Source organism: Conger conger, chromosome 4, assembly GCF_963514075.1.
Source record: "Conger conger chromosome 4, fConCon1.1, whole genome shotgun sequence".
NCBI classification, from domain to species: Eukaryota; Metazoa; Chordata; class Actinopteri; order Anguilliformes; family Congridae; genus Conger; species Conger conger.
This window is the reverse complement of record NC_083763.1, coordinates 74,983,031-74,994,736: the sequence shown is the minus strand read 5'-3', so window position 1 is coordinate 74,994,736 and position 11,706 is coordinate 74,983,031. Positions and strand designations below refer to the sequence as shown.

The window sequence follows — 11,706 nt, the reverse complement described above, 5'->3', positions numbered from 1 at the left end:
TCTATTTACTAAACCAACTAATGCTAGATCAGGATTGGGTAATACTAACATTCTACTCATGTGTTCATGTTACCTTACGTTTCTTGTGCATGTCATTTACTAATTTACTAATGCTAGGGCAGGATAGGTTTATTACTAACGATTACTAATTACCTTGTTAACTTGTCAATCCTCCACACCTGATTTCCATTCTCTTGTTGCTCTCAAACTAATTGTCTACACCTGTCTACACCTGCATATAAAGCTCAGTTTCATGTCATGTCTTTGTGAAATTGTTTGCCTTCTGTTCGTCAGTGCAGCGGGCGAGTGGCATTGTTAAGCTATTTGGCTACCTGTTACGAGCCAAGCCTGTTATTGGCCTAAGATTATTGACTTCTGTTTTGTTGACCATTGCCTGCCTGTGCCACGTCTTTGCCTGCTGTTTTTGTGCTTTTGAGACTGCCTTCTCCCTCGGTACTGCACTTTGGTTTTCTGGCTGGATATTTACGTGTATGAACATTGCTTGTTTTTGACTACGCTCCCTGGATATTCCCCAAATGAAGCCCTGACGGGACTTTACTACACTACTGTTTCTGAGTCGTGCATTTTGGGTCCCAACCCCCCACGCACCCGTCTCCGTTTAGCTAAACTTTTATTTCTCTCAAACTGTAAGTTAGTTGCATCGTTTGTGGTAGACTATCATATCTTAGTTATATAGAACTGGAATGCACGATTCTTTGTTTGAATCACATTTTATAAAGAATATATTCTATATGGTGAAACTATTACAAAAGGTGGGTGATACAAAAACAGTATTGGTATTCACTTACATTATATTACATTACAGGCATTTGGCAGACGCTCTTATCCTGACAATAAAGCATTTACTCATCAATCATCATTTTTGTGAAATGCGTAAGATTCTGCAGGAAAATGAAGAAAATTTACGTGCATTATCACAATAAGGTAAAACAAAGTAATGTGTGTTTATTTTTGTCCTTGTGTTTCCCTCTACAAAAATACCATGCTCTCTGATTATGCAATCTGTTCATTAAAGTATTCTGCTTCTGGCCAGATACAGTTTATTAGGAGACCATATGAATGAGAACTTTATGCATCTATAAGATGAATTCATGAGAATATTTGATGGATAGATAATAGATAATAATTAGAGACAGTGTTAAATATTAAGTATTAACTATTAAGTAGGTTGTATTCCATTTCCTCAGGTATTTGACTGGTATATGTAGGCAGACAGCAAAAACCTTTTTTAAGAAGGCATTTTGCATGACATAAATATGTTGTTTGGCTACACCCATGAAAGGAAATAATAATTTACTGGAACAGCGATCAAAATATGCCACCTTACTGTAAGGAAGGAAGCACCTCTTAACGGAAATCCATCAAGTGCCATGTCATCCTCTCATGTTTGTACACAGCAAAGCCTGTCTGACTAGTCCCAGCAGGCCGAGAATGCTGAATGCTGTGTTGTCACATTTTTTGATAAGGTGGCATTTGCTTGTGCAAAAGAGACATGTCATCCTCTTGTTTATACCCAGGAAACATTCCTCATGCTGCACGGTTTCAGTGTAACACACTGGCACAATGACAGCGCTGTGTTCGACAAATATAGTTACACTTTGACGCTAAATGCTTGTTATCATTTATATAGCACCTTTATCCAAAGAGCTGTACAATTGATGCTTCTCATTCACCCATTCATACACACACTCACACACCGACGGCGATTGGCTGCCATGCAAGGCACTGATCAGCTCGCCAGGAGCACTTGGGGGTTAGGTGTCTTGCTCAGGAACACTTCGACACAGCCCGGGCGGGGAATTGAACCGGCAACCCTCCAACTGCCAGACGACTGCTCTTACTGCCTGAGCCATGTCGCCCCAGATGGCTACTTCAAATGGTCCTCTCTGTGAACCTCAGTGAATAAATGGCAGAATAAAATTCTGTATTATAAACCGTCATCACTGGCTTTGGCTAAACGTAAGCGTGGGTGGCCTGTAGCGTAGTGGTTAAGGTGCATGACTGGGACCCACAACGTCAGAGGTTCGATTCCCAGTGTAGCCACAATAAGATCCGCACAACCGTTTGGCCCATGAGCAAGGCCCGTAACCCTGCATTGCTCCAGGGGGGATTGTCTCCTGCTTAGTCTTATCAACTGTACGTCGCTCTGGATAAGAGCGTCTGCCAAATGCCAGTAATATAATGTAATGTAAGCGAGTTTAAGTGAGTGATGGTGGCAAATGAAAGCATATGTCCGAACAGTTCCTGTGTAGAACTGTGATGGTCAGATTATTTTTCAGAAATATAAAATAAACCTAATTTCTGGATTTGCCAATGGGGTAAGAAGATTTCACTTGTCAAACAAACAGTGACTTAAAACAAGCTAATATATCTTTATGAAGAGGAAAAAATTTAAGTCTCATTACGAGATTAAAACATTTAATAAAACATTTGAAGTGTAGAGCTCTATATCTGAGTGTGGTGCATCAACACATCTTATTATTACCATCAGCAACCCTGATTAGCTTATATAATTATAACCTACGTATAGCATATAATTAAAAGCACTAATTTAACTGACTTGGTTAGACTCTTGATCAAAATTTCACTCATGAGAAACCAAATCACGCCTTTTTGCACAAACAATGTGGGATTTATCAAAGTTTTTGGATGTCAGTTTTTTCGTAGGAGCCGAACAAACTTCACGAGCAATCTCAGCTGTTCGTAATGTGCGTGGAAATGAAAGCGCACAGTTGTAAAGCTAGTTTTCTGATTTTAGTATTCCATTAATTCATATTTTATTTTGATTTGGAGTGGCAAAATTAACTATTATAATTGTTCATATCATATAAAAAGTCAACAGGATTCAACATTAAAATTGGTGATGTAATCCAGATTAATTAATGCTTGAGTGGAGTTGAATATGAATTCCATAAAACACGTATAAAAAAAGGTTTGCTATAAATAGGGTGTAGCCTACAAGTCCTTGCTTTGACCATTGTTTATATGGCTGGCCTCTCTTTACATTACATGTAAAGTACATGTATTACTTTGTTAGAAGATTTGGGTCGTGTGATTCCCGATAGTGACGTCTCTCCTATAATTTGCCAATTCCATCCTCCAGCCCTGCACTTTCCTTCTCTCAGTGAAGCCTGGAATGCAGCCGCTTGGAGAACTAATCGCGACGGGAAATCTGCATGCTAAGTAATATGTGCACATAATCTTTGGTTGGACGCTGAAACTGCTGCGTTCCAGGCTGTGGGAAAGAAAGTGCCACCCTTTTTGCTTCCCGTTTAAAGTCAAGCCATTTTCGTTTTACCTGGTGCATAGTGCGCGTTACTTGAGAAAGCGTTTACAACAGCTAGGCTACATATTGGCAGGCTTTAGTCTTCCCCAGCTCTGACAATTCACTGCTTACACCATGGAATAAAATATGTTTTTGGCTAGTACTTTCATAGAATTTCAATCTCTGCATCAGAGAAGCTTTTTTCTTTTTTATGCTCTTTATTAATTGTGGAAATTTCATATATGTTTTTTTTTTTTAAGGAGCCTTTGATGTACGATTACTTGGTAATGATCAACTTACACACGTGGATATGAAAAAAGCTTTGTCTATGCCTGTTCGAAAAATCCGGTGGAATTTGTTTGGTTCCGATCACACATACGGATTTCCCAAAATATTGATGAATGAGGCGAGCGGTGAACCTGAGGGTCACATTTGGGTGATCTACACATACAGATGATAGCCCACCAAGTTTTCAATAGCTAATACCGAGCTAGACCAGCTCAATTTTGCAAGCTGGTCAAGTTGTATATCTGGATTTTACACCAAGCAAAACCTAATTAGCAACAAAGCACATTGTCACAAACCCATAATGTCTTTAATTGCACTTAAAGCCAAACACTTTTTTATTTTGATGTGTAAAAAAATGGTGTTACAGTGAATTGTATTCATACTTTCTTACAGAATATCGTTTAAAAAGGCTTCAAATCCCTGACTTGCTCACTTGGGGCAGGGAGATTGATGGAACTGCCGGTTCAGTGCATGAGGACCAAACAGACACAGAGCAGTCTGATTCCCTCCTGCTCCACGAGATGGCGACATCCATGTACTTGAATATCGACCCAAGCAGACACATTTTACCAGTTTATTCATCTGATCGTTTAATGGGGACATATTCCATGAACATGAGCAGAAGAAGAAAGCTTGAGGTGGCAGGGGTGGGTTCGATTGCCTGCTGTCCCCCTAAGTTTACTCTCCCCAGACACCAAAATCTTATATATTGAATAAATCTTATAAAGTATGTGTGTATGTGTGTGTATGTGTGTACTTGCGTGCATGTGCATGTGTGTGTGCGTGTTAAAAGGGAGGGTCTGTTCATCACTCAATGCCTTTGGCTCTGAGTGCTGCCTTCAATCTCTGCAGGAATCCAGGCTGTTCCCACTGATGACTGTGTAAGACAGAAACACACACTGATTAAGGAGCAGAAGGACTGAGCTCAACACAGGAGACATGGAGAAACCCACAGGTTCTACAGCCACACTGATGCTGCTGGTAACTGAGAGATTATCAAAGATACAAGAATTCATATTTATACAAATAATCTGAAAAATAAACCAAATCCTGCAGTTACAGAACTTTGTGAATAACACAAAAAGACCGTACCGTGATTCTGCATAGGGGATGTCAGTGTAGATGACTCTGTCTGCAGCTCCATGGGTTGCAGCCACAGTAAAAATCAGCTTCTGCTCAAAGGCTCTTTGCAGCAGCTTCAGCACCCTCCGGCCCTCTGGGCTGTCTGGTAAGTAGGACTTTGTGTGGATTCCAGTGAAGGGCTTCCCTGGGTTGGGATGGGCCTCCTGCACACACAATATAACACACAGGGAAAAGGGGAACTGTAGATCTTATGTAGCATGTGTATGGAGTACATATTACATTGCATTATAGTCATTGCATACAATAAAGTGCTAATCATAGCTATACAGTGCATCCAGAAAGTATTCACAGCATATTAAGGTCCTGGAGTGGCCTAGCCAGTCTCCAGACCTAAATCCCATCGAAAATCTGTGGAGGGAGCTGAAGCTTCGATTTGCCAAGCAACAGCCTCTGAATCTTAAGGATTTGGAGAGGATCTGCAAAAAGGAGTGGACCAAAATCCCTCCCAAGATCTGTGCAAACCTGGTGAAAAATTACAACAAGCGTCTGACCTCTGTGCTTGCCAACAAAGGTTTCTCCGCCAAGTATTAAGTCCTATTGTTCTATGGATCAAATACTTATTTCATTTGAAAATATGATATTAAATTTATAAAATTTGTATGATGTTGTTATTGTGGATTATTTTGTTATATTCTGTCTCTCAATGTTAAAATGTACCTATGATTAAAATTCTACACAGTTCCATTCTTTGTATGTGGACAAACCTACAAAATCAGCAAGGGATCAAATAATTATTGCTCCCACTGTAATTATGGGGCTCTTTAGCACTACCGTCTGTAGCACTAATGAGTAATACTATGAGTATTTCATGTATATATACCTGGAAAATATTATGAGGCACTGCACAATATTACTGAGATCCCAATGCCTATTGAAATATGAAGCCCTCCTGAATAAATGCTCATTTATTCCTGTTTGAATTCCACTGGGGTTATTGTATGTAATCCTTAAATATGTCATTCCAAATCTGTAATGTTCCTATGTCATCTGTCCCTGCATATCCCTGAGCACATGGAGCCCTGTGTATTGTAGTTTAATTTAGGTTATTTTAATGTAATATTTTGTCTTGTTTTTACTTTGTTGTCATGTCATGTACGGATCTGACATTGTACTAGTGTGAGGGGGAAGAGTCCTAATATTATGAATAGGCTACTTACAGTAATATATTTATATTACTATTATATTACATTCATCATACTGCAGAACATTATCACTGACATCACATGACTCCAATAGTAATGAAATATGAAGAAGTATTACTTACTGTCTGTATTCCACCAGGAATATTGTATGTAATCACAATAAACCCACAAATGTTTGACAAATGTGTCATCTGTCCCTCTGGCTGGTCTCTCAGCACTCTGAGTGCTTGTTGACACACTGGACACTGGAGACCCAGTCTTTCTACAGATCTCTCCAGACAGGCTGCACAGAAGGCATGAGTACACATCAGCCTCTGCTTCTTCTGAAAGGGCTCCATGCAGAGGGGACAGGTCTCCCCTTCAGCAAAGCAGCACACTGCTCTGCCTGCCCTGGAGATCTTAGACATTTCCCCCTTGCAGACATCCTCCAGTCGCTCTTTCAGCCCAGAGACACATTTCCTCACAGCCTCAAAAGAGACGTGTGGACTGACAGTGATGCTGGGTAAGTCTCCAGGTCCAGGAGGGACACAGAGAGACTTAGAGCTCTAATGAAAGAGAGAGAGAGAGAGAGAGAGAGAGAGAGAGAGAGAGAGAGAGAGAGAGAGAGAGATGGGGAGAGAGATGGTAACTGAACGTATGTCTGGACAAGACTAACTACAAGATAAGAGGACAACAGAAAGTGATCATGTCCACAGTGTGGGTCAGAAATTCCAGTCAGATGAGGAATCAGGAGCAGCTCCATCGGACAGCTCTGTCAGAGAGCCAGTGATGTTACCTGGAGGAAATGGATGTGATCCTCTGTGTGTGAAAGCTGCTCCAGCTCAGCGTCTCTCCTCCTCAGCTCAGCAATCTCCTGCTCCAGTCGCTCCAGGAGTCCTTCAGCCCGACTCACTTCAGCCTTCTCCTGATCTCTGATCAGCTCTTTCACCTCAGAGCACCTTCTCTCAATGGAGCGGATCATCTCAGTAAAGATCCTCTCACTGTCCTCCACTGCTGCCTGTGCAGAGCGCTGTTAGGAGACACAGAGAGAGGAGGGCTGTACATTTTAACTAGGCCTTTCACTCAGCTCTTACTGGGACCCCAGACAGCCTGTTCCCCACAGTGTGGCTCAGTGGGATTGAGCCCCACAGGGCTGGAAAGTGGCCCAACACTGGGCTCCTCACTGGCTGACTGGAGGAGAGCCCTGACTGAGCCCTGAAATGGCTCTTCCAGCAGCCAGCTGTTGTATTCTCCTCTGGTCAGTACCCACCTTGAGTGACTGCACAGCCTGTCTCAGATCCTGCAGCTCCTTCTCTCTCTCCTGGATTCTCTGCTGAAATTTACTCTGTGTCGCCCCCAGCTGCTTCTGTGGACATACATCAATCATTCCACAATATCATGACTCGAGTCTGTACTACTGTCATCATCCACCATGGCTCCTAAAGCTATATCATAACTCAGTAACAAAGCCACTAAGACTGTTGCAGCTAGCCATTAGCCAAAGACAGCACAACAGCAGTATTTGTTTTCTGCTTTCAGTTACTTAGAATCAGCAATTATATTTTTACATTTCACATTTGTACACAACCATGCACTTCCTTTACAGGATGTATCATATATTTGAGTGATGCGGTATACTTTTTAAAATTTAAAATTGAGATATAAGTATAATCCATTTATCAAGTCAGCCCTAGTCCTCATCTTTTTTGTACTGATAGCCGTTTAAATTGTATTTCCCTCTTAGGTCTTTAAGTGCACTTATCCCTGGTTATGGGTATGCACTTTGCACTTTGTTGTACGTCGCTCTGGATAAGAGCGTCTGCCAAATGGCATTAATGTAAAAATGTAATGTATCAGACACTCCCTCTTTCTCTACTCCTTTCCTGCATCTAGTATCACCATGACACCCACCTATTTAGTCTCCATGATAAGTCACATGGAAAAACTGAACATGGATGTTTCCTGTGTCTATCCCTCTTTGACCGGAATAATGTCCTTCCAGTAAGAAATGTGCAGTTTAATCAGATCAGATATTCCCCCTTTCTCTGTTCTCTACAAGTGTCAGCCTTAATATGGGCAGACATTCCATTTTAATCCATACATCCATTCATGCATCACGATAATAACATGGAAGCGCTGAATTGGGATATTTTTCCTGTGTTTCTGTTATTGAAATTAAATGTCAAACCAGAGTCAGAAATCCTCCCCGTTTACACTTTAATGCGTCGCTAAGCAACAGCACCTGCATTCCCATGAGCTGCAGCATCATGATAAACTTTTCACCATTGATGCTGCTGTCTTTAATGAAGCTGTGAAAGGTGAACATGTTAACCTCTGCATGTTCTCAGACACGGCTGATGTTCTAACAATGCTAACATGTCAGTTTAGTGACAAGGCTCAGTTCACTTCCTGTTTTATTTGTGTTATCACTGTGGATTTGAAACTTCAAACACATTTTATAGATTCAACCTTAAAGTTGCCCAGTCCACAGAAATAGAAAATGAATAAATGCTGAATAGAAAATACAATCTATAAAGCTTTCTATTCATTAGCTGAACTTCATTTCTGTGACAGATTTGTTTTCATTATGCTACTTGCTGTATCTTCACCTGGAGAAAATACATATGTTTTCAGAATTAGATGTGTTTTTCATTTTAACCACATCCATGTACTGCTCAGAGTTTTATGACACTTTCTTAAGAGCCAGGTTGATAAAGTACCTGCATTGTATTGTAAATGTTATTCCTGATTTGGAGTGTTAATATTAGCGTGAGAAAGCATAGCCATTTTGAACAGTCTAGAGCAGAGATAATTGAGAGCAGCACAAAGTGATACACTGGGGTATAAAAACGTTTCCTGTGAAAGAGAGGGGTGGGTCTCTCATGCACTGAGTCTGTGAGGTAGAAGAGTGGAGTCAGTGGTCAAACAAGTGGTTTAAAGGGCTCCATGGTTTAAGTGGTTTAATACAAATACATAACACCAATATATCCAGTATATAAGTTACAGACCCCAGAAAGATGCTTTTCATGAAAATGTGTGAACAAAATTGAGTGAGTCGTAATATCATATGTAAATTTGTAAGAGTATGCCCATGAAGATATGTTATGGCATTTTAAAAAATATTGTTATATATGTAATACCTGTATATATCTGATATATTGTTACTATGAAAACCAGAACTAGGCATTTTTATTTTGGCACGTTCCAGTACTTACTTGTTTCTCTGTTCTTGCTGTTGCCACAGAGACTGTATCATGGCCTCTGTGATCCTCTATTGTACACAGATAACAGATAAACTGATCATCGGTTCCACAGTAAATTTCCAGAGGTTTGTCATGATGAGAGCATATATTCTCCTGCAGGTTTCCAGTGGCTTTGACCAGTTTGTGCTTCTTAAAGGCAGGAGATTCATAGTGAGGTTGGATGTGAGTTTCACAGTAAGAGACCAGACACACCAGGCAGGACTTGATGGCTTTGTGCTTTCTCCCAGTGCAGAAATCACACGCCACGTCTCCAGGTCCAGCGTAACAGTGAGCAGGAGGAGCAGCTTGGAGTCCTGTCTTCTTCAGTTTCTCTACCACTTCAGCGAACATGGTGTTTTTTCTTAAAACAGGCCTTGGGGTGAAGGTCTCTCTGCACTGGGGACAGCTGTAGACACCAGTATGATCATCCTGATCCCAGTAGCCCTTAATACAGCCCATACAGTAACTGTGTCCACAGGGAATAGTCACCGGATTCTTCAGTAGATCCAGACAGATCGCACAGCTCAACTGGTCCTGATCCAGAAGACCTGCAGCCTGAGCCATTTCACTGCTCAAAGTGAGAGATTAGATTTAGTTCAGAATGTGGTTTAGTTTCCCTAAATCTGGGTTCTGAGCAGACCCGCCTAGATACTGGCCTCTGCTATTTTACTGCTCACACAAACAGAGTTAAGTTTCGTTTTCTCTGAAACTGCGTGACAGAGAGAGTGGGAGGGACTCCCTGGCTCTCCCCACAGCTGCAGGAGGAGTGGTGTTGGACTGAGGCCAGGCTGAGCAGAGCCGTGAGTGTAGAGAGAAAGATGTGATCTGTCAGAAGATCAGGATGTGGACTTTGTTTTCAACCTTATTCCTTGTTTATAGCCACCCTAGTTCATGACCTTGTGTTTAGACATGATGTTTGCGGTCCTTTGGTTTTCTCCAAGATCGCTGGGAAGAAGCAGAAACCACCCAGAAATGTGTGGAACTGCATTGATAGTTTTACACACAGGCTTGATTAGGAGCCTCAGAGTATATGATATCGAGAGACAACATAAACCTATGGGGGAATACTCCACCACACAGGGCACCAGGGACTGTAATAGTTTTGCTCACCACACATGCTCAGTGGTGTCCTTAGTCACTAGAGCTTGGACAAAGTAATGAATAAAATCATAAAAATGCAATGGGCTCCATAATGGCACTCCTGAGTGGATAAAATACTTTAAAAATATGAATACTGAGATAAACTCCCTCAAACTTGTGAACAGGTGAAAAATTCTGGAAGTTATTCATGTTTTAATGGAACCGACCGAAATCAAACATTAATTTCATAAAAAATATTAATTAATTCATTAATTCATTGCATTTCATTATTTTGCACTGCATTATTTCTGTATTGAATAATATATTATATTATGGCGCTTATCTGAAACTATATTGAGACCCTAGAGGGCGCTGTATTGTGTTATGATACCTGATGAAATTAATTAAGAAGAGTTACAGAAATGCTGAAGTAAAGACGTTACCTGTTCATATACTTCTGTGTCTGATGGCTAATTCTTTTTCAGCATCCGCTAAACAAACTGACTTAAAAACACACCTTTTCAAACTGTATGTTGCACACTTGCAAGGACGACGCTTACAACGGTGTTGTGTAGTTTATTTTATTCCCCATCTGTTAGAAATAATATCATTGTACAGAGACGCTGTATCAGTGTGGTTCACATTCTGCTCAACTGTCATCTGACGACCAATAAAAACAAGAGCGCCAATTAGTACATTCATTCTGAACACGCGTAGCCTAGCTCACAGCTAACATAGCTACATATAGAAATCCATTAACGGGGGTGGATGTACCAAAAATAAAACATACCTACCTCTCATATTTACAGAGTGCTATCACACTACAGACATAGCTAGTAAAAGGGGTTAAACAGACTATATTACGCATATAAACAAGTAACGTCACCGTTAGCTACAGACTGAAATTATTTCCGCGGGAGTTCAGTTAGCAACAGTTAGCAACTAGCTAACTAACCGTCACTTTGCTAACGTTAGTTATAACGTTACCGTATTTTTATGAATCAAAATAAATAGGCGATTCGCTTCGTGGATACTTCTAATAGGCCACGTTATCCCACATACAAATCCTATTTCACTTTCATACCTTTCTATAAGCCTAAACAGTCTGCCTACCTGTTAGAAATAATATCATTGTACAGAGACGCTGTATCAGTGTGGTTCACATTCCAGCGGAGTCAAGCCGAGCGTCCGAACCCGAATGTCCTAGCAATCCTATAGCGTCCTCGTGTGACAAGAACTAGTATCGCTATAAATAAATATTTCTCCTTTACTGCTATGCTGGCTGTACAATGAAGGTATTAAATAAATTATAAACATGCATTACATTTGTAAAATAAAAAATTAGATGGGGGGCCACTTAATCCCAAGTACCCCACATGTACCTTAGTCCTACCTCCTGATCCCCCCCTTTCTGATATCCCTATCCCTCTTGTCTAACCAAAAAAAAAAAGATACAGACTCTGACATAGCACACGAGTGCAATACAATACTCAAAATATATATATACTTACATACTATATATATGTATATATATATATATATATAT

At 40.6% G+C, this 11,706-nt stretch overlaps 1 protein-coding gene across 1 annotated transcript; it reads right to left on the bottom strand.

Annotated features, from left to right (window-relative positions):
• Nucleotides 1-3,999: 3,999 nt before the first annotated feature.
• On the bottom strand, nt 4,000-9,741 carry LOC133127589 (E3 ubiquitin/ISG15 ligase TRIM25-like). The gene is made up of 6 exons (XM_061240584.1): nt 9,054-9,741; nt 7,109-7,204; nt 6,635-6,868; nt 5,982-6,404; nt 4,667-4,860; nt 4,000-4,451 (listed from the first exon to the last, which is right to left on the bottom strand). Exons 1-6 carry the CDS (start codon nt 9,642-9,644, stop codon nt 4,382-4,384), a joined length of 1,608 nt encoding a protein of 535 aa, XP_061096568.1. The 5' UTR covers nt 9,645-9,741; the 3' UTR covers nt 4,000-4,381.
• Between the last annotated feature and the right edge of the window lie 1,965 nt (nt 9,742-11,706).